General features: G+C 45.2%; 2 protein-coding genes across 4 annotated transcripts; one reads left to right on the top strand and one right to left on the bottom strand.

The window, feature by feature from the left end:
* Window positions 1-1,306: 1,306 nt before the first annotated feature.
* LOC123099760 (uncharacterized) lies at window positions 1,307-3,683 on the bottom strand. The gene is made up of 6 exons (XM_044521859.1): window positions 3,409-3,683; window positions 3,114-3,222; window positions 2,915-3,000; window positions 2,617-2,781; window positions 2,070-2,174; window positions 1,307-1,862 (listed from the first exon to the last, which is right to left on the bottom strand). Exons 1-6 carry the CDS (start codon window positions 3,526-3,528, stop codon window positions 1,701-1,703), a joined length of 747 nt encoding a protein of 248 aa, XP_044377794.1. The 5' UTR covers window positions 3,529-3,683; the 3' UTR covers window positions 1,307-1,700.
* A 5,154-nt stretch (window positions 3,684-8,837) lies between these two features.
* Window positions 8,838-22,596, top strand: LOC123096611 (long chain acyl-CoA synthetase 6, peroxisomal). Of its 3 annotated transcripts, none has more exons than XM_044518376.1 (24): window positions 8,838-9,090; window positions 9,261-9,321; window positions 9,487-9,564; window positions 10,841-10,932; window positions 11,005-11,086; window positions 11,235-11,340; window positions 11,421-11,497; window positions 12,207-12,251; window positions 12,351-12,437; window positions 13,569-13,658; window positions 13,761-13,840; window positions 13,940-14,033; window positions 14,387-14,475; window positions 14,569-14,657; window positions 18,828-18,957; window positions 19,039-19,157; window positions 19,613-19,736; window positions 19,841-19,927; window positions 20,103-20,206; window positions 20,284-20,369; window positions 21,737-21,823; window positions 21,930-22,016; window positions 22,089-22,221; window positions 22,337-22,596. In XM_044518376.1, the coding sequence occupies exons 5-23, from the start codon at window positions 11,015-11,017 to the stop codon at window positions 22,182-22,184; spliced, it is 1,749 nt and encodes a 582-aa protein (XP_044374311.1). In that variant the 5' UTR covers window positions 8,838-9,090; window positions 9,261-9,321; window positions 9,487-9,564; window positions 10,841-10,932; window positions 11,005-11,014; the 3' UTR covers window positions 22,185-22,221; window positions 22,337-22,596. The 3 variants fall into 3 exon arrangements, with proteins under 3 accessions (XP_044374311.1, XP_044374310.1, XP_044374308.1); XM_044518375.1 differs by having other exon boundaries at window positions 8,844-9,090; window positions 10,841-10,912; window positions 19,844-19,927; XM_044518373.1 differs by having other exon boundaries at window positions 8,844-9,090; window positions 10,841-10,912.
* The last annotated feature ends 2,221 nt before the right edge of the window (window positions 22,597-24,817 follow it).

Raw genomic sequence — 24,817 nt, 5'->3', positions numbered from 1 at the left:
TGAGATAGGGAGGGGAATAGAAAGATAACGAGGAGATGCATTTATCTACCACATCACAAGCATGCAATATCATCACATGTCAATTGTCTATGACTCCCATATCATATAAATAGAAATCCAATATTTTTGTTTCTTGTGAAGTTGGTTCACTTTATTCCCTTCCTGTTAGAGTTGATGCTTGAGATCTAGGGCCTAAACAATTTGTGACCATAGACTGCTCAGAGTTGTCCTATTTGATCTTCAAGTGCAACCCTTCCTTTGTTCTATTGCATCTGTGAGCCATATTAGCATACATTTCTAATCAACAATGGACTACCGGATTTACTTCATGTCAGTTGTTACTATCTCTTAGAAATTCTTTCTGCATTCATCATATAAGCAATTAAATTCACTATCAGCAAACTTCACTGCAAGTTTGCTGCACAATTTTTATTTCATAGATACACGCGAGATTATTATTTTTCTTTATGTTTGTTGAATATATGAATAATTCATTTGAGAACAGAGACAAAACATGACAAGAAAGGGGAAGAACTAACCTACATGGAGCTTGGTCAAGGTCGCCGCTCATGTTTGATGGCATTGTTTCTGGTTCCACCGACGTTGTCGATGTCTGTTACCTATGGCCCCGTTGCTGCTTTCCTCGGTCGGGCGTGGTCCACCAGTCACTGTGTGCAGACAATAGAATTTAGGCCAACAATTGTCGCTGATCTACGCTACAGATTGACCCATAGACAGGGAAAGGAAGCGATGGCTGGTGGGGAGAGGAGCCGGGACGTGTTGTGGCGGGACAAGAGGCGCAGTGGCAGGGAGAGAAGGTGAAGACTACGCCATGTGAGTTGCTGAAGATGTGCCTTATGCGGTGGGGATAAGGGATGTGTGATGTGCTTGTGTGGTGAGAGGCGAGGAGTGGCTTTTCCCTTTTTGTGGGAGGCTGTTCATATTTGTCTATTCTATTTTTATATTCAAGATACATACAATTATTTATCATCATTATAATCGAGATAATAAATATATTATTTATTCTAGTAATGTGTTGAGTTATTTTGTTTTTGATTTTAATATGCTCTCATGGAATGGTAAAAAATTGGTTCATCCAATTTACAAGTTGAGTACTCTATGTTTGCACGTTCTTACATTTTCATGTGAAGTCTTCATGCTAACTGTATGAAGTACTCATGCAGGATGGTTACAAGTCAACAAAGATTTCTTTTACCATAATTGCTCAAGTACTGTGTGAAGGAAGCTGAAGACAATATTCCTGATATTTTAGGAGATGCAAGTGAAGTGGAATAATGAAAATACATTGCATCAAGTACATTTTTCGATTGTTGCTGTAATTTTTCCTATACATGTGAAATTAGAAATGCATTATGCTTATATATGCAATCAGAAAAAAATTTAAAAGGCCCGTGGCAACGCACGGGCATCGTATTAGTGTGCGTAGTACTGCAGCCGAGATCGATCCATGTATGAAACGACAAAGACCGACAATCATAGTACAGCTAGTAGTGTCATATATTTATCACCAAATAAGCTTACTACTCCAGTGATTAAGTAGCACTGCAAATTAAGGAGTGCTAGTAGTGTAGATTGCTAGCTGGCATACTAGTACAAATCAAGCACAAACACTTTCCTGGATGGAGCGCCCGTGCCTGATCTATGAGGGAAGGTGCTACTAGTGGCACAAAGTGAAATATTCAGTGGCACCCATTCTTCTTCCTTGTCAGCAAGTCAACCAAGGTGATCCTGGGTGGAGCGCCCGTGCCCGATCTCTTCCTGATCGTCGTCGTCTTCCACAGCCTGTCCCCGCCGTACTCTCTCACGGTGCTGCTCCTCGTCTCAGATGCCACATTGTAGAACTGCAGGCATACGAATGAAGTTCTTATTTTTGATTGATTGATACAGGTAGGCTAACCTTCAAAATCGTTCGACGCTACGTAGTACACTGCCGCGCAGGAGGCTGCGTACTATGCACATTATGAAGTGGCGATCAAGCAAAGTATCCTTCATGATGGACAGGTCAAGTCTTAAATTTTACACGGCTTTCGTCAGATGTTTTTAGTTACCTCGCACACGCCGTGTAGGAGCAGCCTCTGGAACGGGTCCTGGACATCCAGCGCAAGCAAGTCCTTGTCGCCCCTCGTGTCTTGGATGAAGGCCCTCACTCGTTCCTGCAAAATTGAATCCGAGACACTTTAATGTTAACTAGTATACTAAACAACCTCCCTGAAAAAAAAACCCTACACTAAACAACCATGGAATCAACACTGACACAGAAATATGCACATGGCTTCCAGTTGGATAACTACTACTCCCTCCGTCCCCAAAATAAGTGACTCAACTTTATATTAACTTTGTAAGGTTACAAAGTTAGTATAAAATTGAGTCACTTATTTTGGGACGGAGGGAGTATAATTTACTCCAATTGGGTAACTAATGCAGTTACTTTGGGTAACATTGCTGAAAGATTTCAGAGTTTTCAAAGGACACTAGCTACATGTGTTGTACTATCTTCCTAAGCATGTTCGCACACAGAGCTGAAAATGCACTGTACGTACTATATATTTGGTTGGGAAAACAGAAAACATAGGAGACACAAGACGGTACACATACTTCGTACATCCGAAGCAGGTCAGGCAGGAAGTTCCTCTTGATAACTTCTCTTGTCTGGCGATCAATACGGTGCCAAGCGTTCAGCGCAATCTCCTCGTCTTCGTCCAAACGACTGTTCTTCCGATCCGCGCATGATTGTCTCATGTGAAATTGCAACAAGTTTGCCTAACACCATTAAAATTTGTCAACTGTAAATGACCCATGAAGATAAGACACACCTCTTAGTATAATTTATCTCTACACGCATGCATTTGGGCCTGGTGTATGTACTGTATTCTACTAGTATACGGTGGCATACCTGAACATCCATGTCGATGGTCCTAAAGACATCCCATGCAGCAGCAGAACTTGTCATGCAGAATGCAGACAGGGGCAGCTCCTCACCTACATAACATGCGGATGCGCATGATCGATTAGAACATACATAGTACTACAACTGAGCTGTGAGGTCCGCTATGGACCAGAATTTATATTTGTTTGACTGACTGATCGATTACCCCACGGTGGCGGAGCGAAGAGGCCTTTGATCTCGTCGGCGCCAAGACGGGGGACCAGCTCCAGCAGCAGGCGGTCGTTGAGCCACCGGCACGATCTCCTGTTGCTAACCTGCACATGTTATATACGGTGCGTTTTGGCATTTGTTAATTAGCAGCAGATTCCTGATACACACGAATTAATCAACTGCAACTGTATGTAATACCACATGAGTAATAACTCCATCGAATTGGCAATTTTGCTCCAATTACGTTCACGCGCCATCGAGTTTTGACATTGTTAACAAGCCATGTGTACCTTGGTGGCGCCAATGTCGTCTTCCAGGGCCTGGATCTTGCTTTCGATCATCGTCTGTCCAGTGAAGGGGGAAGAGCCGAACTGCTCCCTCTCCCTCCGCAGCAGGCCCGCAGTCACCATGGATCCTTGGCACGAACTGTCGCTCTCTCTCGCGCTCTTTTTTCCGGCGAGAAGGAAGGGCTTCGGTGGCCGGAGACGGAGACGGCGGGACAGAGCGGGCGCAGCCAGTAGTGTGGTGCGACCGGGCCCTTATATGCGCACGTTTGGTTTGGTAGATTGAGGGCCACGGAACCGGCACGAAAGCCTACAAGGAGACGTTGATTGAGGACCACGGAAACGGCGCGGATACGTACTGGGCCGCCTATGAATTCATAACAAATCCGAGCCTGTCTCACCAGTAGTCCTGGCCATGGGCAGCCCGGCCCGAACGGCCCGGCCCGAAAAAGCCTGACCCGGCCCAGCCCGACACCGCTCCCGGGCCGGGCTCGGGCCTAGATTTTGAGCCCGAAGACCGGGCCGGGCCGAGCCCGGGCCCATCGTTTTCGCGTTTTTCTGAAGGACGGGCCGGGACGGCCCGAAGCCGGACGGGCTTTTACGTGTTCGGGCCGGGCTCGGGCCCAAAAAACAGGCCCGACGGCCGGGCCGGGCTCAGGCCTGGGTTTTTTGCGTCGGGCTTGGCTAGGCCCGGCCCGAGGTATGGCCAGGTATACTCACGAGAGAAGAAGGATGATACCCCTCATCAATCAAAAATAAAAAAACAGAGAAGGATGATATAACGAAGAAAAATCATGGTGGGCCTTCTTTACGGCAAATCCTTTTTCCTAGTGTAATGCGCGGAATAGTGAGCAAATGCGCACGCCCACATGCACCTAAGCCTGGCCCGGTTAGGAAGTGACAGCGGCGAGGAGAGGGTGTACTAACAGCGCGAAGATGGAGGTGGGGCAAAGCATTAGGACTGAGCCGCCGTTGACGAGACGATCAACCATGAGAAGGCCGGGGTAGAACAGCGGCGAAATTGGTGACTAGCCGCGGCGACGCATGTTGAGGGCGTGGACGTGATGGGGATGGATGCGGGTGTCGGTCACCGACATCAGAGAAGGATGATTAGAGGGGAGGACATGACATTTGTGGACCGTCAAAGGCTGACGCGATGGCAGGGAGGGACGATAAGGTGGAAGGAAGCGACGCTGACCACCGCTGGTGGGAGCAAGTGGTTCGGCCACTGCTAGTAGGCGGGTCATCGAGGTGTTGAAGGAAGGAAGAAGGGAAGGAGGGCGGTGAGGTGGGTAGGAAGAAGAGGCAACATGGATAAAGAAGGGGAGGAAGAAGAGGACAATGGCGAGATCAGCTGGCCCGAGGCATGGGTGCTTCCTCCTATACAGAGTAACTCATTAACACCTACGACTATCTCGTCATCAAGGCTCGCAAACACTTCTTTTAATCGTTGCTTGCTAAAACTTTCATTGTCTAGTGACGGGACTATGCAAAAGAAAGTATGCATAGAGTTTGTTGTGACTTACGCTCAAGTACTATGTATCAATATGCTGTCTCTTTCGAGCTCTTGAGGTCATTAATTGTTTAATACCACATACACACACTCTTCAAGTGAAAGTCAAATAATATTCTCTATAGTGTTACCATTGTGAACGTTAATAAACTCATAGTCGAAATCCGAGCTGAAACTTTAGTGGATCGTTCATTGGTCAGCGGAGTCCTTAGCATAACACCAAGAGAGGTGACGAAATCACATTTATGCACCTAAACGCACATATAGTGACAAGGCCATGACATGAGCAAGAAGTTGAAGCGCCATGTAAAGATGCAAAACAGATTTTGACATAATCTCGATCACCTTTCCACTAGATTTCTCTAGACAACTTATTGAGTCTAACAAAATTAACACTATGGGGTTGAGTATCGCTAATATCATCTGAGGGGTCCTAAACCCGGGGTACCTGACTTAAGGGAGCCCGGCCTCGACCTTGACCAGGGCCCACCAGGCCCAAGGTGTATCGAGAAACCCTAAGAAGGCGAAGGCAATGAGCGTGTTCCCCAAGATATAGGGGGGAGGCCAAACTAATCTGACCTACCCCTAGACCCATGTACGTAAAATTCATGGCAGTTCCGTCCTACGCTTATCTACAGCTAATTATGCTTGGCCCGAACGGTACGATCGTCGTATGGGGAAGCACGGAGAAGGCCTACAAGGCCGAAGTGACGAACGTGGAGCTCGCTGAGGCCGCCCTGGCCTCCGCCGAGCTCGCCAAGAGAAGAAAGCGGATAGGGCCATTAGAGGCCGAGCTCCCCCAGAAACCGAGGCCTGGGCATGTCTTCCAGTCGCCCAGACAGACCAAAAAGTTCCAGGTTCACCCAGAAGATCCTGACAAAATAGTGATTATCGGCGGAGACCTCTCAGAGAGCCAGGAGGCAGAGCTCCTCGCTTTTCTTCGAGCCAGCTGGAACATATTTGCATGGAAGCCCACCGACATGCCAGGAGTGCCAGCGTAGAAGGCCGAACACTGCCTGAACGTCCACAAGGATGCGAGGCCAGTAAAATAGGCCATACGACGCTTCGCCACAGAAAAGTGAATGGCAATAGGACAAGAGATAGTGCGCCTACTCGTGGCTAAATTCATAAGGGAGGTCGCGCCCCCGGAGTGGCTGGCCAACCCAGTGATGGCACTAAAGAAGAAGAGCATGTGGCGCATGTGTGTGGACTACAACAGCCTCAATAAAGCATGACCCAAAGACCCGTTCCCTCTACCCAAGATCGACTAGATAATCGACTCCATGGCGGGGTGCGAACGCTTATGTTTCCTGGATGCGTACTCCGGATACCACCAAATACAAATGAAGGAGTCCGACCAGGAGATGGCCTCCTTCATCACGCCATATGGACCCTTCTGCTACATCACGATGCCTTCGGCCTAAAAACGCGGGGGCTATGTACCAGCTGACGGTGCAGAAGTGTTTCAACAAATAGATCGGAGTAGATGTGAAGGTCTAGATCAACAACATCATAATAAAATCCAAGCAATGATCAAGCCTCCTCACCGACCTCCAGCAGCAACCTCCGCAATTTCAGCATGAAGTTAAACCCCCACAAATGTTTCTTCGGGGCCCTTGCTGGGTAATTGCTGGGATTCATTGTGTCCCAGGGAGGGATAGAGGCAAAACCGGAGAATATACAAGCAATAGTGGAACTCGAGCCCCCGGAGACAGTATGTGGCGTACAGAAGCTCGCAGGATGCGTGGCGGCGTTGAATAGATTCATCTCACGGTTAGGTGAGAAGGCTTTGCCCCTATATCACCTTCTCAAAAAGGGCGACAATTTCTAATGGAGCGACGAGGCCAAGCAGACATTCATCGACCTCAACACACTACTACAATCAAACCCACTCGTAATCTCCCCGGCCCAATCAGAGCCCATGTTGTTGTACATCAGAGTAACCACCTAAGTGGTCAGCATTGTCATTGCTGTGGAATGAGAGGAGGCTGAAAAGTGCACCGTGTGCAACACCAAGTGTACTACGTGAGCGAGGTACTAACGCCTTGCAATACAAGGTATTCACATTACCAGAAGACAACATATGGAGTTTCATAGCCGCAAGGAAGCTGTGGCACTACTTTCAAGACCACCCAATAACGGTGGTCAACCATGCACCACTCTCCGATATCATCAACAACAAGGACGCCACGGGACACGTGGCAAAATGGGCGATCGAACTTCTGCCGTTCGAGCTCTCCTACAAGCCGTGCACGGAAATCAAATCTGGCCATCGCCGACTTTCTGGTGGAATGGACAGAGGCCTAGCAGGTCCCCAAGAACATCGACCTCGAGTACTAGACTATGTACGTCGATGGGTCGATTACCGTACAAGGACTAGGGGCCAGAGTGGTCCTCGTCTCTCCCAGAGGCAACAAAATGAACTACGTCCTCCAACTCCATTTTTGGGACTCCAACAACGTAGCAGAATATGAAGCCCTTCTGCACGGGCTTCGGATTGCGGCCTCCATGGGCATTCGACGTCTCATCTGCCGCGGCGACTCCGACCTCGTGATCCAGCAGGTCATGAAAACATTCGACACTAAGGACCCAAAGATGGCAGCATATTACGCTGCCGTCTGGGCACTAGAAGGAAAGTTTGATGGACTAGAACTACACCATGTCAAAAGAAGCGACAACATCACGGCGGGTAACCTCGCACGCGTTGGGTCATCAAGAGAGCCCGTGCCAGACGAGACCTTCCTAGAGATACTGCATAAGCCATCCATCAAGATGCAAGGCCTCGACACAACCACGACAGACCTCGACACCTCAGAAATTGCAGCCCTGAAGGTTACCCCACCATCCTCAGACACATCAGAGGAGGCCGTAATGGTGATCCACACCCAAGACTCGATCCAACCACTGCACGCCTATATGACCAAGAGTGAGCTCCCGCAGGAGAAAAAGGAGGCCCGACACATCGTCTCTCGTTCCAAGGCCTACACAATAATCAACGGCGAGCTATACAAGCGCAGTCAAGTGGGCGTCTTCCAGCGCTGTGTCCCAAAGGAGGAGGGCAAGAAGCTCCTCGAAGAAATACATGCGGGGGCTTGCGACCATCACGCAGCCCCCAGAACAATTGTAGCAAAGGCTTTCCGTCATAACTTCTTCTGGCCTCACGCCATGCGTGACGCCGAGGAAATTGTCTGAAGCTGCGAGGGCCGCCAACACTTTGCCAACAAAGCACACATGCCTGCCTCAACACTGAAGACGATCCCATTGACATGCCCATTCGCGGTGTGGGGGCTAGACATGGTTGGCAAGCTCAGCCTTCGCCAGGAGGCCACAAAATCTTGTTGGCGACAATCGACAAGTTCACCACGTGGATCAAGGCTAAACCGGTGACAAACACGAAGGCCGACACGACAATCAAGCTCGTCTCTGCCTCATTCACCGCTTCGGCGTCCCGCATAACATCATCATGGATAGCAGATCCAACTTCACCGCCTCGGTGTTCAAAGATTTTTGTCACCAAAGACGGATCCATATAGATTATGCGTCTGTGGCACACCCTCAATCCAACGGACAAGTCGAACGAGCTAACATGCTAATCATGCAAGGCCTCAAGCCACGGCTCATCACACCACTCGTTCGGGCAAACGGCAATTGGGTGGAAGAGCTCCCCTCCGTCCTTTGGAGCTTGCGCACAACCCAAAACAAATCCATCGGCTACACGCCCTTCTTCATGGTATACGGGGCGGAGGCGGTGCTCCCATCAAACATTGAATATGACTCGCCACGAGTCCGAGCGTATGACGATGAGGTCGTTGAAGAAAACAGGAAAGACGACGTCATCGAACGCAACAGCATCTACCAACAGTAGTTGCGACAGTATCAAGGCAAAAAGAACTAACGAATTGTGCCCAAATTCGAAGAAATTCTTCCTATGTTGCCCGTTTTGCCCAAACACCACCGTCTCCGCTCTTCTCCCACGCGGTACACATTCCGTTTCCCCTCCTCTCCGCTCCCCCACCTACCCTGCCCAGCAGCACCAGCGACGGCAAACCCACCGATGGACGCAACCGACCGCCGCCTCCGCGCCGTTTCCGCCCACCTCCAGCCCCAAGCAACCGCCGCCCGCCGCACCTCCGATAGCCTCGCCCCCAATCCCACCGCAGGGGAGTACGCCCACGGTACGCACGCATCACAGGCCCTCTCTCTTTCCTCCCCTGCCCGCCGTTGACTCGCTGGGCGGCACTGCCGTACTAGTACCCCGAAGAGAGCGAGCGACAAGGATTTTTTAAATTTTGTTTCAAATATAGCTTACCGATCGTCAGAAACTTACCGCAAATAGTTTCTCCAGTGCTTGGCTACAGCGCTGTCCTCCCCGAGAAGTTGCAGACTGGAAAGTGGAACGTGTACCGGTAGGTTCTTGAGGCAGTATAATGTTATGCTGCATTTTGCCTATGTCGTGACTCATAATTGCGCTTCTAATCTCTGGCAGATCTGCACATTCAGGAACTATAATGTTATTATGTTGCATTTCTGCCTATTTCGTGACTCTTAATTGTGCTTCTAATCTTCTGCAGATCTGCACATTCACCTATAACGCTGATAGATAGATTTTCAGACTACCCAGACATTGGGACGTTGCACGATAACTTTGTGTAAGCATACTCATCTTAATTTCTCTCTTGACAAAATACTTCAGTTATAATAAGATCAATTAAGCCTTTTGTCCCAAACAAGTTGGGGTAGGCTAGATATGAAACCCTTTCATGAGGACTTCCCAGGAGTTCACCCATCCTATTACTACTCTCGCCCAAATGGGTTTCATATCCAAAGGACTGGCTAGTTTTTACGTTCGCTCGCCAAGCCTATCACAACCCTTAGATATGAAACCCTTTCACGAGGACTTCCCAGGAGGTCACCCATCCTAGTACTACTCTCGCTCAAATGGGTTTCATACCCATGGGACTGGCTAGTTTTTACGTTGGTTCGCCAAGCCTATCACAGCCCTCCTCCTTTACCTGGGCTTGGGACCGGCTATGCCTAGAAGACATAGGCGAAGTTGACAAAATACTTCAGTTATTTATCAAAAATAAAATAAATATGAATGGTAGCTAGGAGAAACTAGCCAACTGGCTAAATAAAGCAGGAGTGAGGATACGATCCCAGGCTGGCCTGCCCACGGTGCTAGCCGGTAGAACCCTTGGTGTTAATCACTTCAGTTTTTTATCACTGTAGTTCTTTTCTTTGTTTTTGAGAGAATATGTTCTCGTGCATTTCATTAAGTTAGAAAAAAGAGTCTTATGACAGCACAGGGCGACCTAGAGCTCACAGAAAGTGATACAATCCGGAAGTGCCATCGAAGTTATTCTAACGCGCTTGTTTCTATTGAGTAGCAAATCTATGGGTTTGGCACAAACTAATGCATTTTTTTTTGCGGTGAAAAAGGGAGCTTAATTTAGTTACTGATAGGATTACAATCGCTAGCCAGAAGGCTAATCAGAGCATCAGGGGCGTCTGACAACCACAACCTAATGCAAGTTGGGACTCTCTTTTTCTTGGTTTCTTAGTTTTGTTGCCAGAGGAAACTTGCCGCTGTAAAAATCAAGAGCTGCAAAATAATTTGAATATAATACAGAAGCTTTTGTCTGAAGATTTTGTTTAAAACTGGCAAGATGAGTTGGTGCAGCCTAAGTTGTTGATAAGAAAATTAAATGCTCAATGATATGATATTCATAGTCTTACATGTTTTTGAAAACCTTGGGCTGATGGGATGTTTGGCTAAAGTGACCCTCAGTATGGAAAATCAGTGTGCCATGGAAAAAGTTTCTCGCTATTCCTAATGTGTCTATATGGTTGTATTTCATATTATTCCAATCGCAGTACCTTAACAATCTCTCATGTATAGTGTCCTTGCTATCTTTAATTGGACAGGAATGCAGTTGAGACTTTCAGAGACTGTAGATACCTAGGTACAAGGGTCCATTCAGATGGAACAATTGGAGAGTAAGGATCAATTATCTGATGTATGCCTTAGATTTACCTTTTGTAGTGTTTCTTATCTTATCCTAGCTCTTGAGCGAGAAATAACATTACAGCTACAAATGGATGACTTATGGAGAAGCTGGCACAAGCAGGGCTGCAATAGGTTCTGGTCTTATTTGTCATGGAATACCTAAAGTGAGTCATCGGTGTCTGAAAAAGGCACTTGTCCTTTTCTTTCTGTTCAGATAAAGCTGTAGATGTTGATGTCTTGAAATAGCACTTGAATTGCCCTATAGGGAATTTGTTTCAACTTACCTTCGAGTATTCTTTTGATCTGAATCAGGGCGCACGTGTTGGTCTGTATTTTATAAACAGACCTGAGTGGACCATAGTTGACAATGCTTGTTCTGCGTATTCATATGTTTCTGTGCCACTATATGATACTCTTGGTATGTCCACAGCACAGAACGATCATTGTTCTCCCTTTAATCATTTTAGAGACTGATTTTGTTTTTCTTACTGTCTACAGGTCCAGATGCAGTTCAGTTCATTGTGAATCATGCATCAGTAGAGGCTATCTTCTGTGTTCCTGAAACACTAAGAACTGTGAGCTTCAATGATTTATCCAGACCTAGACTATTCCTAGTTTGTACAATACATTAAAACATCACTTATAGCAGAGCACTGAATAACCTGTAACCTTACATTGACACACTGGTAGAAAGTGAGCCTAGCCCACTTGGTTGGGGGAGTGGATGTACAATCCCACTACATGGATTTAAGTCCTCGTGGATGTGAATTTGGGTTCCTATTTATACTGTAGGGGCATCCCTTACAGCTTTCTTTGTCATACTGGTCCTAGCTAGGCTTGCAACTGGCAAGCACACTCCTGGTAAATGGAAACCGAGTCTTCCTTTTAGTGTTGATGTCATCCTACTCGGGGCTTTGTTTATATATATCTCATACACTCACTCTCAGGAGTGCTTCATAGTGTCAAAAGCCCGTATAGTTTATGAATGCATATCAAATGCCGTTAGTTCTGGATCATATCTGCATACATGCATCATTGAAGTGTTGGGTACTGGGGTCTGATCTGGCGACAATTTTTGTGTGTGCGCGATGATCTGGCAATAGGTTTGACTTGGTCTTTAATCCTAATTTAATTCTAGTATGTTATATGAGATGCTAAATCATATTATACACATCAGCTTGCATTTAGCTTTGCACTGTATAATGAGATAGACTCTGATAAAGAAGTACTCAAGTACATATGAATTTAAACTTATTTTGACTTACATCTGTCTGCTCATTTCAGTTGTTAAGCTTTATAACTCAAATGCCTTGTGTGCGCCTTATCGTGGTAAGTGCAGGTCATTTACGATTAAGATATGCAATTTGGAAAACCCATGATTGTTAAAAAACCTTTATTCTTAGTCTTTCCTTAATATTTTCTGTTTAGGTAGTTGGTGGAGTCGATGAGAATATGCCATCTTCACCTGCAGCTGCTGGAATGGAAATCATAACCTACTCCATGCTACACAGACAGGTGGGCTTTCTGAATAATCATTGAGTTTTCCTGTACAAACCTTGTTGGATCCTTTAACACCATACAGGTCACTTTTCATGAATGTTTCCAGTCAACACAATACCATTTAAACTAGTTGGTAAATCATTGTTTATGTGTATGTGGAGTTGAGAAATAGTAATGTTATAGCCATTATTGCCGACATCAATCTGGAATGGGCTTAGTTGGTTTTTTGTGGAATCACTTTGCAGATAGGTACAAAACTGACACATCTTGCTGGTGCTTATGTTAGAATATGCATTAATTTTTTTCCATGATAAAACGCAAAAGCCTTGCATTTTGATGCATTGACAGAAGAAGAGTTAGTACAAACCCAACAATGGGCAACACCCACATATTACAACATAACACCCCTAGCCGCTAGACTCCGTCGCTACCGGTAGCAGGGCGGCCAGCCCCTTTCCACCCCCAACACCCATTGCCTGGCTTCCGACTTGGTCACTCAAACAGGCGAGCCAAGCTCGGCTGGGCGCCGTTGAAGATGATTGTGTTCCAATGCTTCCAGATGCACCAGGTCACCAGCATTATAACAGAGGCAGTGCCCTTCCAGGCTGGGGTGGGGACGGAGCGATAGCTTTGCACTTAGGTTGCCGTTATACATTTCAGATTTTTGACTAGTACCTTATTAAGCCTTGCAGTCAGCACATGATATGAGTTACGGTATTGGGCTCAAGCAGAATGTGCAATTTATATCCTGACTAATCTTGCATGACATAATATGTAAGTGTGCTCAAATACATTGACTCTTTACTTCCATTGTAATACACGTGACCAAATGAGTGTGTACTGCAATCTTGCATGACTACGAAGGGTGGTGGGTCTGTATATTAACTCCGTTCTGGACAAAGTTGTTCATAAGTTGCAACTGTACATACACATTAACATTCACCGATTGTATTTGTTCATGCAGCTTGACATGTTAACTTCATTTAATATAATTTGAAATGCAAAACCTATGTCGTAACCACCATCCATACTTTATTTGCTTTGATTTTGAATAAAGGATATCACCACTTCTAGCTTTATGCTCATCCCTATTACTGGTTCCCCTTTTTATTTATTTATTGACTTCTTTTTATTTTTTTAACTCAGGGACATATGAGTCCCCAACCCTTTCGGCCTCCAAAACCTGAAGATGTTGCCACTATCTGCTACACTAGTGGCACTACTGGCACACCAAAGGTAAAATATTCATTCCTATGATGATTTGTTTGCTCCATTAGTCGGATTCTTGTACCCTTATTTTTCAGATATTTAAAGCTGGAGGCCAATCTTTTTTCTCAGGGAGCTGTTCTTTCTCATGCGAATTTCATTGCAAATGTAGCAGGCCAGGACTTGGGCGTTAAGTTTTACCCCTCGGACGTGTGAGATCTTAAATTTAACTTATAACTGTTGTTTTCCTGTGCAGTTTTCAGTTTATATCAGTTCATACTATTGACAATACCACTCGCCATTCTCCCCAGGTACATCTCATATCTACCTTTGGCACACATCTACGAGAGAACTAACCAAATATGGCTCGTTCATCGCGGTGCTGCCGTTGGGTTCTACCAAGGGGTATGTAGATCTGGACTATTTAGGACAATATGTTTACGAATGGCTTTGTATTATCATTCTAATAACTGCGTGTAGAACAATTTTGATAAGCATTCAATATTAAGTGATAATCAGTTCTTCTATAAGTTATTGCCAGACTTAAGTTGGAAGTGGATTATCAAATTTGCTGTTTCACATTTTAGTTGTTTCTAGTTTAAATAGTTCTACAAAACTTGTTGGTCATTTATTGATTAACTAAATACCATTAATGTCTCCTTTGAAGGATTGTCGTGTTCCAAGATAATATTGTAGTGTGTATACATTGTATGTTGGCTTCTTTTCATCTTTTTGATGAGTATTTTTATTAATTCCAGGATAATTTGAAGCTGATGGATGACCTTAATACTCTGAAACCAACAGTATTTGCGAGTGTTCCCCGGTTATATAACAAAATTTATGCTGCGTAAATATCACTAAACCAGTATTTTTTTAATATTTTTCCTCTTTGGTATCATATGTGATAGTACCCGCCCATATGTTTGGCTTATTTATGCAGAATTACAAATGCTGTGAAGGAGTCTGGTGGGTTGAAAGAACGATTATTTCATGCTGCATATAATGCTAAGAGGCAAGCTATTATTAATGGTAAGGAATTGGTTAAAGATTTTTTTGTTGTCACATATATAAGTAAAAAGCTTAAATATGCGCACTTCAGTCATCCATTATTAGTTTGGACTTAAGAGATCATTAGGGTCAAGTCACACTTTAGTCATCAACTTAGGATTTCCCTTTTCTCTCTATCCAAATTAATTTTCAGAGGGCATATTTATAATGATTGAGTTATGGAGAGGCCTTGGAGACATAGCAATAGTATGGCTAACTAAGCTTTGCAACCTCATTTTTGGTCAAACAAGATGCTCGAAGAATGGAGGCGGAGTATATTTGTACCAATCTTCAAGAACAAGGGGAATATTCAAAGTTGTACTAACTACCGTGGAATTAAGATGATAAGCCATACAATGAAGCTATAAGAGAGAGTCATTGAGCACCGCTGAAGAATGACAAGCGTGACTAAAAATCAGTTTGTTTCATGCCTGGGAGGTCGATTATGGAGGCCATTTTCTTGGTACGACAACTTATGGAGAGATAAGATACCGCGGAATGTCATGTGGTGGGCCTTGGAGAAACACAAAGTCCCAACAAAGTACATTACCCTCATCGAGGACATGTACAATGATGTTGTGACTGTTATGATGCAACTTATCTCTATTACATAGCCCTATATATATATATATATATATATATATATATATATATATATATATAGACTTGAGGTGCAAGGAAAGTAAACATAGTCTAATAAGGACTCCTAGATCAATACTAATTCTTCCTAACACCCCCCCTCAAATGCAAAGCGTATGCAATAGCATTGCATTTGAAGAAGTGTAACACTAGAAAAAAATGATAATCCAAATCCGCGTCTTGAAAGTGTCGTCGTAGCATGAAGAGTCGTCACAACCTATCGAGTCAAGCCGAAGGGGTAACGAAGAGATGGCACATCAGAGGTATAAAGCATTGCATAAAAAATCATAGCCCACGACAACCAACGGCGAAAGAAGCTCGGCGGCTAAGGCACAATGGGCATAGATCGACAATGAAGAAAGAGTCCAGAAAATCCTATAAGAAACAACAAGGGCAAGTAGGCCACAAAAGTTGTATAGAAAGGATCAGGACCAGAGAAAGGCTGACGGACAAAGGTATGGTGGACTTGCATGGCATAAGAAACACAAAATATCAACGGATTTGGTGGACGCACCGGAAAACAAAGAGAACTAGAAAGAAAAAACACACACGAGACGTAGATGCAGGAGCCATCGTGTTTGCAAAATAAACTGTAGAGAACCTAGTGCAAGTAATACGTCTGCTCACGAGAAGGACCAACGGTAATTAAGAAAACAACAAACAGAGATGCACGAGTGCTACGTGGTTTAGCAGCAGCCAGCGCAGACAAGCATGCAACAGTAGCAAGCGTAGCAGGAGATAGCAGCAGCATGCAACAGTAGCAAGCGTAGCAGGAGATAGCAGCAGCCACGCACACGGGTGTGCGGGAGCAGAACAGCACCCGCTGCGGCCAAGGGAGCACGCAGCAGCAAGTAGCGCACGTGCGGAGCAGAGGCAACGGCGGCCAAGAGGAGCACACGCGGGCGGCGGGAGAGGCGGAACGGCAACGGCTGCAGCCTCGATCTGGAAGGGGCGCCTGCGAGGGCCACGATCTGGACGTCATGTGTGACGGGATCTGGACCACGGCCTTGGGAGCATGGATCAGGAACCTTCTGGCCTGGGAAACAGCCGACGGATCGAAGACAGCATCCTGGAGGGTGGCACGTCATTGTGCGGGACAGGCAGCGCCCTGACGGACATGCGGAGACAGCAGCCTGGATGAGCACCGGCAGAGTCGTGGTTGTCCAGCGGTGAGCGTGTAGAGGCCCAAGTTGATGCAGAGGAGTTCCACCGGGGTCGAAGGAGACAACCACGCTAGGTCTTGGAGCGGAAGCAGAGGAAATCTTCATCGAGAAGAGGGGGATCTAGAGAGAATTCACCGGATGAGCACAGGAGACGTGCGGATCGTATAGACCAAAAAAAAAAATCGATCGAAGAGCAGGGATGAGTTGCGGTGTTCGGAGGAGACCTAAACCTAGGCTCTAATACCATGTTATGATGCAACTTATCTCTATTACATAGCCCATAGGGCATATATATATTACATAAGACTTGAGGTGCAAGGAAAGTAAACATAGTCTAATAAGGACTCCTAGACCAATACTAATTCTTCCTAAGTGTTTAGACAAGTGATAGCCAATGCAAGCAAAAGTTTGAACTATGGGAGAGGGTCGGACATTACACTCCCAACACGTCTATGCTCCTTTGGAGTTATGATGTGGGCAGCAGAAGTGGGGGTAGGCCGCAATTATTTATTGCGTTTACTGGGTTTTGAACCCTGAACCTCTTGGTTGTAAGTCATATGCACCTCACCAGTTCACCCATCAGCCTGAACTAATGGAAAGGGCTAGACAATCCACATATACACTTCAGCACCCCCTCTCACGTGTGATACGGGAAGTCAACACGTGAATAGACTTGGTATGGCTCAAGAGGCCTATACGTGGACACAAAGGGGGCAACAACAATTTATCATAATTTGTGAAAGCCAGGACTAGAACTCAAGACCTTGGGCCCTGATACCATGTTAAGCTTCATGCACTAGCCAACACAACATGAATTGTGAAAGCCAGGACTTGAACTCAAGACCTTAGGCTCTGATACCATGTTAATCTTCATGCACTGGCCACCGCAACCAAAGTCCGAACTGATGGAAAGGGCTAGGCAATCCGCATATACACTTAAACAATGGCGACACTGACGACTTTCCAACTAAAATAGGACTGCACCAAGGGTCAACTTTGAGTCCTCCTTTTTTCTATGGTGATGGACGAGGTCACAAGGGATATACAAGGAGATATCCCATGTGGTATGCTCTTTGCAGATGATGTGGTGCTAGTTGACGATAGTCGGACGTGGCTTAATAGAAAGTTAGAGCTATGGAGACAGACTTTGAAATCAAAAGGTTTTAGGCTTAGTAGAACTAAACTGAGTACATGAGGTGCAGTTTCAGTACTACTAGGCACGAGGAGGAGGAGGGGTTAGCCTTGATGTGCAAGTGGTACTGGTACCTTAGAAGGACACCTTTCGATATTTGGGGTCAATGCTGCAGAAGGATGGTGATATCGATGAATATGTGAGCCATCAAATCAAAGTTGGATGGATGAAGTGGAGCCAAGCTTCTAGCATCCTCTGTGACAACAGAGTGCCACAAAAGCTAAAAGGCGGGTTCTATAGGACGACGATTCAACCTGTGATCTTGTATGGCGCATAATGTTGTCCAACCAAAAGGCGACTTGTCCAACAATTAGGTATAGCAGAGATGCACATGTTGAGATGGATATGTGGTCACACAAGTAAGGATTGGGTCCAGAATGATGATATACGTGATAGAGTTGGGGTAGCACCGCTTGAAGAGAAGGTTGTCCGACATCATCCGATATGGTTTGGGCATATACAACGCAAGCCTCCAGAAGCGCATGTGCATAGCGGACGGATAAAGCGTGCTGATGATGTTAAGAGAGGTCGGGGTGGACCAAATTTGACATAGGAGGAGTTCGTTAAGAAGGATTTTAAGGACTGAAATATCATCAAAGAACTAGCCATGGACGGGGGTGCGTGGAAGTTAGCTATCCACGTGCTAGAACCATGACTTGGTTTCAAGATCTTATAGGTTTCAACTCTAGCCTACCCCAGCTTGTTTGGGACTGAAAGGCTTTGTTGTTCTTGTTATTCTTGTATATGTATACTGATTACGTGATCGTCAAATACAGCTGGCAAGAGAAACATAAACGGTGCAGTCAGCCATTTGGACTCTGATAAGCAAATGATCTTCATGTAGGTCACTATTTGTGAAATGAAATAGGGTTATAGACGCGGGAAACGGAAGCTGGAAGCCTTTATAATGACTTAAGAGTTTCCTATCATAGAGCACGTATTGTTAGTACATTGAAGCTTGAGCTAGTAATCCTCTTGGGTTATTTACACTGAAGCATGTAACTCATACACTGAAACTTGGGCTAGTATCTGAATTACCAAGAAGTTTTCATTGTACTGAAAGATGCATTTTTAGCATTTACTGAACATCATTTGATTCAATCTTATTTACCACCAATACGTATAATGAATGAATATTTTTACTCTTAATGTCATTAGGACGGAATCCATCCCCAGTGTGGGATAAGCTGGTATTTAACAAAATAAAAGCTAGGCTGGGTGGACGAGTAAGGGTTATGTCTTCAGGTGCTTCTCCATTGTCGCCAGATGTAATGGAATTCCTCAGAATGTAAGCTAACTTCATTTGCCCTCCCTTAGTGTGGCATGACGAAGAACCTGGCTTTATTAATCATAACACTTTCTTTTATAGATGCTTTGGTGGTGATATTCTTGAAGGCTACGGAATGACGGAAACATCTTGTGTCATTACTTTAATGGATGTTGGTGATATATCAATTGGTCATGTTGGATCTCCCAATCCTGCTTGTGGTAAGCTCCATTTTTCAGGCGCGGAATCAGATATGCTTGGCTGTAGTTGTGCTTATACAGATGCTAATTGCCCATGAGGCCAACTTAATGCAATAACAGTATACAGAGAAGCCACCCTAAAGTTATGACGCACTTGCATGGATTTGATTATTTTGCAATGATGGTCATATTTTGAAAGCTGACGGTTACTACAAAATAATTGCATCAAAGAAACTTATACCATATAGTCATTATTTTATATTTTATGTTTGGCATTTGTTTTGGAGTTACTTTTAAGTTCTTCAATTTGTTTGATTCTGCATGCTGATTGGATTGAATTAAGTTTGTCTAATTGTTGTGAAAGATATCAAATATTCTTACTCATGTAACAAATGAAGCCGTGTTCCATTTGTTTCGTAATATTTGCACAGCTCACTCACATGCTTTCATAATGCAAACCCTGTTTTCATTTTCAGAGGTTAAACTTGTGGATGTCCCTGAAATGAACTACACATCTGAGGATCAACCATACCCTCGTGGAGAAATATGTGCCCGGGGACCTATAATATTCCAGGGTTACTATAAAGATGAAGTTCAAACGTAACTTGATATCCTACTTCTGTTTACCTTTTGTTAAGTAGGATTTGATAAATGGCTCATGTAATTTGTCAAAGTGATATACGGATGTGTTTTGTAACATGCAGCAGAGAGGTCATTGATGAGGATAGTTGGTTGCATACTGGGGACATAGGTTTGTGGCTGCCTGGAGGGCGCCTAAAGATTATAGACAGGTAAAACTGGAAGACACTCCATATTTCCATGAGGCTTTTATTTTACTTTGAGTGCTGTATCTATTGCATCTTATCTGTCTGTTGTTTCTATACTCTCTGCATGTCTTTCCCCCGGACTCTGTTTAGTCTGGCTTCTCTTCCTAAATTACTATTTTTTATATCTCCGTACCTCAAGGAAAAAAAACATTTTCAAGTTAGCTCAAGGAGAATACATAGCTCCGGAGAAGATCGAGAATGTTTATGCCAAGTGCAAGTTCATTGCCCAGTGCTTTGTATATGGTAATATCATGATTTTCTATTTGCTGTAACTATTAATGTTGGTCATGCATATTTTGAATATGTTGGTTTGGATGCAGGCGATAGCTTTAATTCTTGCCTAGTTGCCGTTGTAGCAGTTGAGCCAGAGGTGTTGAAGAGTTGGGCTGCATTAGAAGGAATCCAGGTAATATTCGTTGATTGTTGCATACATGCATCACCTTCTCCTAATCTCTTAAGAACACATAATCAGAGTAACCCTAACTAGAAAATACCGATTATTTGGAAGTGTAAACCATCAATATTTTTTTCCCTCGTATGTTCGGATTATGAATACTTTTTCTTTTGCGGTCCAGATTATGAATACTGGAACAGTGAATTATGTATAATTACGAAAATACAGATCCTATTTCCAAAACCAGAGCTATAAATGAGACTCTAGATATTTGTGTTACATGTGTATGCTCTATGCATTATGAGAATACTACAGTTTTTATGATTACCACAGTTTAAATTACTGTGAGCTGTTTTTTTTTCCGAGAAAACGCAAAGACTTTGCGTTTCTTTTCATTGAAAAGTGGGGGAACAGGTTACACGCCTCCTAGGAGGTGGTTAGCAGTTTATTTTACAATGATCTTAGTGGACATCCCAGGTGCTAGGGATCACCAATCAGAGGCTTGAAGCCCCGGCCCGAACCCATAAGGCGGCCTCTGCTTTAATTCTCTCTGTTAGCAGGTGCACTGATGGTTGATCCCCTTCGAAGACACATGTGTTTTGTTGTATGCACGGTGATCTGTTTGGCAACCACACAAAACTGCAATATTAATACAGCAGTATTCCCTAAACCACGGTATTTTCTCTGCATAAGAAAACAACCCTGGACCTCTTTTTTTAAAACAGAGCATGTGAAAAGAACGAGCCCATCCTTGGCCGCCGCCGTCGCCCTGTCGTTCGTGGAGGCTGTCTTGGTCGCCGGCCATGAACAAATCAAAAAGGTTCCTCCCGCTGCTTCCTCCGATTTTGCCTGGAAGTCGTGTCCGTCCAATCCGTTTTTCGCTCTGCATGATGGGCCTGGCCGCGATGACCAAGCCGTTCTCGTCCATGCGCCGCTCCACTTTGCGTGGTGCGCCGCCGGCATAGCCGTGTTGCGGAGCGTCAGGTCGTTGCTCCGTGCCAGTATGTTGTACTAGTTTGATTGTATCCTTGGTGAGTGTAACATGCATCGAGCTTGTCCGTCCGTTCAATTAGTCGGTGGTCGTACTAGTTTGTGCATGCTAGTGCTTTGTGCATGGCTGTTAATCAGCTTGCAACTCTAGCTAGCTAGCAATGCGAGCGTTTGCAACTGCTTCAAACGGCGAGATAGTTAATCTTGGTTGGCGCATATAAGCTCTTGCCAAACAGGTCCACAGTATTCCCAATACTTCAAAATACTTTGTTATATCAAAACTGTGGTTTTCTGTACCTACAGATTAAATTACTGTAGTTTTCAATACTTTGGTTTTTTATAATAGTTTGCTATCAAACACAGCCTAATTTGTCCTTGCTAACCTGTAGTATGAGGATTTAAGACAGCTCTGTTCTGATCCTAGAGCAAGAGCTGCTGTGCTGGCTGACATGGATTCTATTGGGAAGGAAGCACAGGTCTCTCTCTTAACTGTTGCTGCACACTCTCCATAACTAACATTCTCTATTCCGGACGTGATCGAGATGATTCCTGATGATATTTCTATACTTATTGTTGTATCAGCTAAGAGGTTTTGAGTTTGTCAAAGCTGTTACTCTTGTTGCTGAACCATTCACACTAGAAAATGGCCTCCTCACCCCAACATTCAAGGTAGGCCCATCAATTCTGTTTGAGTGGATTGAAATGCAGGAATGCTGACACTTCATTTCCGTACTTTTGTAGGTCAAAAGACCGCAAGCGAAGGCGTATTTTGCAAAAGAAATCACAACTATGTATGCACAACTGCTTGATGCAGAGTCAGCCAGGCCCAAGTTGTAATTACACAAGTATTGGTCAAAATAAGCAGTCAATCAAGGTAGGAGGTTAAGCTTTACAATTGTTCAGTTCATAGCATGAAATAAGTGGCTGTCTTGTACTGACACGGCAAGCAATGTGATGGTAGTTCTTGAACCTGTCCCTCCCATGTGCAGGAACCAAAACTAATCTTTCCAATCAACAACAGCCTGGGACAGTGCTTGGTGCAGTTAATTTGATTGCTGTGGTCAAGTATAACTGAATGAGCCCAGCATATGCATTTTCTTAACTTATTTTCCCTTTTTTTTTACAGTACACGCATGTAATCCTGCCGTTGTAAAGATACATAGAGTAACATATTGGTGCCCTAATCTTGACCTGTTGTATGTGCAATATATTACAAGAAAAGCCAAGTGTACGCAAAATCAGGAATTAAGCTGCTGTGCGTGGTAGTATATGATAACCACATGACGTCTTGATATTTTTAGTTAAAAAATAATATAGAACAAGTAACCTAAAAGAGAAACTTGAAGTTTAGGCATTATCACTCCTATAAAGGATGTCCATAGTACCCGCCTAATGGAGCCTCCCAGCCTGAGAGTGCCCTCCTACCTTCCGTTGTGTCTGAGCCTCATGCTGTTAGAACAACTCCAATGCGAGTTAGAGCAACTCCAATGCGCCGACCCATTTAGTCTGTGCATGTCCGTTTAGGTCAAAACAAACACAAAAATCGGCTCAATGCACTGACCCAAATAGACGTGCGTCCGTTTTTCGTCCGCCAGGTGATCCATTCCTATCCCAAATTTGAGCCTCATTTGCGTCTGAGACGATCCATTCCTATCCCAAATTTGGGCCTCATTTGCGTCGAGGCGGACGCGCGCGACGCCCGCCTACTCCTTCCCTGGGCCCGCCAGTTGGTGGCACACAGTCCATTATCTTTCTCCCATCGACAGCAAGCCCTCGGCTGCCCCACCCCGTCGTCGTTGCCGCCTAGTTTCGATGCCCTTGCCAGCAGTCCGCACCCACATACCTCCCCCGCAGCATGCCACCTTCCCATGTTGCTGCCACCACCGCCTCGTCTCCGGGCCACCACAGCTCCCCCCTCCCCAACGTCGCCGCGAGCACCACCTTGGCCCCCGCGCCCCTAACAGCTCCTTCGACAACACCGGCATGCTCGTCTGACGCCGCCATGCTCGCCGGACGTCGCCAGGCCAGCTACCTGGTCCAGGGGAGGCGTGCGTCTCTTCGCGGGCCTGCTTCTTCGACGACGCTTGCAAGTTGTTCGACAGTTTGCCCGCAAGGTACAAATGGACTCCGTCGACGAGTTCTGTTTCCACAATTTCCTTTGCGACTCGAATGATCCTTCATCCGACGACGAGGAGATGGTGGTTGCTATGTTGGTCGTCCATGAACACTTTAGTAGGCAGCGGCCGTTGTTCCGGGGTTAGATCCCGAGGCATACTCCAGCGTTGAATCGCAACTGAGAGAACGGTCATTTCCTTCTTTGGAAGGACTACTTCGAGACACCCAACTCGCTCTTCAAACATCACCAATTCCGGCGCCATTTCCGTATGGCTAGTCATGTTTTCAACCGTATTCGGGAGGCGGTGGTCGGATACGATAAGTATTTCGAGTGCAAGGAGGATGCCCTTGGAAAGATTGGCTTCTCCTCTTATCAGAAATGCACCGCAGCTATCCGGATGCTTGCATATGAAGTTTCCGTTGATCTCATTCATTAGTACGTCTGTATGAGCGAGTCTAGGTGCCTAGACTCCATGTACAAGTTCTGCAAGGCTGTGATTGCAGCGTTTGGTCCTGAGTACTTGAGAGAGCCAAATGCTGAAGATATGATACGTCCATTTTGCGTCATGCTTTTATATTGATATTTATTGCATTATGAGCTGTTGTTACATATTTTGGTACAATATTTATGCCTTTTGTATCTTATTTTACAAGGTTTACATGAAGAGGGAGAATGCCGGCAGCTGGAATTCTAGACTGGAAAAGGAGCAAATCTGAGAGACCTATTCTGCACAACTCCAAAAGTCCTGAAAATTTACGGAGAATTATTTTGGAATATATAAAAAATATTGGGTGAAGAAAATACCAGAGGGGACCCACCAGGAGGCCACAAGCCTCGGGGCGCGCTCCTGTGGCTTGTGGGCCCCTTGACAGGCCTCTGGTGTCCATCTTCTGCTATATGAAGGGTTTTGACCTGGAAAAAATCGAGAGGAAGCTTTCGGGACGAAGCGCCGCCGTCTCGAGGCGGAACCTGGGCAGAAGCAATCTAGGGCTCCGGCGGAGCTGTTCTGCCAGGGAAACTTCCTTCCCGGAGGTGGAAATCATCGTCATCCTCATCACCAACGATCCTCTCATCGAGAGGGGGTCAATCTACATCAACATCTTCACCAGCACTATCTCCTCTCAAACCCTAGTTCATCTCTTGTATCCGATCTTTGCCTCAAAACCTCAGATTGGTACCTGTGGGTTGCTAGTAGTGTTGATTACTCCTTGTAGTTGATGCTAGTTGGTTTATTCGGTGGAAGATTATATGTTCAGATCCTTAATGATAATTATTACTCCTCTGATTATGAACATGAATGTGCTTTGTGAGTAGTTGCGTTTGTTCCTGAGGACATGGGAGAAGTCTTGTTATA

Source organism: Triticum aestivum, chromosome 4D (genome assembly GCF_018294505.1).
Source record: "Triticum aestivum cultivar Chinese Spring chromosome 4D, IWGSC CS RefSeq v2.1, whole genome shotgun sequence".
NCBI classification, from domain to species: Eukaryota; Viridiplantae; Streptophyta; class Magnoliopsida; order Poales; family Poaceae; genus Triticum; species Triticum aestivum.
This window is presented reverse-complemented; position numbering and strand designations above follow the sequence as displayed.

What these genes read in the sequence shown, in the direction of transcription:
- LOC123099760 (XM_044521859.1), bottom strand. Translation starts at nt 3,528, where the DNA reads ATGGTGACTGCGGGCCTGCTGCGGAGGGAGAGGGAGCAGTTCGGCTCT. An exon ending in ACGACATTGGCGCCACCAAG is followed by an intron (nt 3,223 to 3,408) that starts GTACACATGGCT and finishes TAACATGTGCAG; the next exon opens with GTTAGCAACAGGAGATCGTG. An exon ending in TCCTACACGGCGTGTGCGAG is followed by an intron (nt 1,863 to 2,069) that starts GTAACTAAAAAC and finishes GTATGCCTGCAG; the next exon opens with TTCTACAATGTGGCATCTGA.
- LOC123096611 (XM_044518373.1), top strand. Translation starts at nt 8,844, where the DNA reads ATGTTGCCCGTTTTGCCCAAACACCACCGTCTCCGCTCTTCTCCCACG. An exon ending in GCACTACTGGCACACCAAAG is followed by an intron (nt 13,659 to 13,760) that starts GTAAAATATTCA and finishes CTTTTTTCTCAG; the next exon opens with GGAGCTGTTCTTTCTCATGC. An exon ending in TCCTCACCCCAACATTCAAG is followed by an intron (nt 22,017 to 22,088) that starts GTAGGCCCATCA and finishes GTACTTTTGTAG; the next exon opens with GTCAAAAGACCGCAAGCGAA.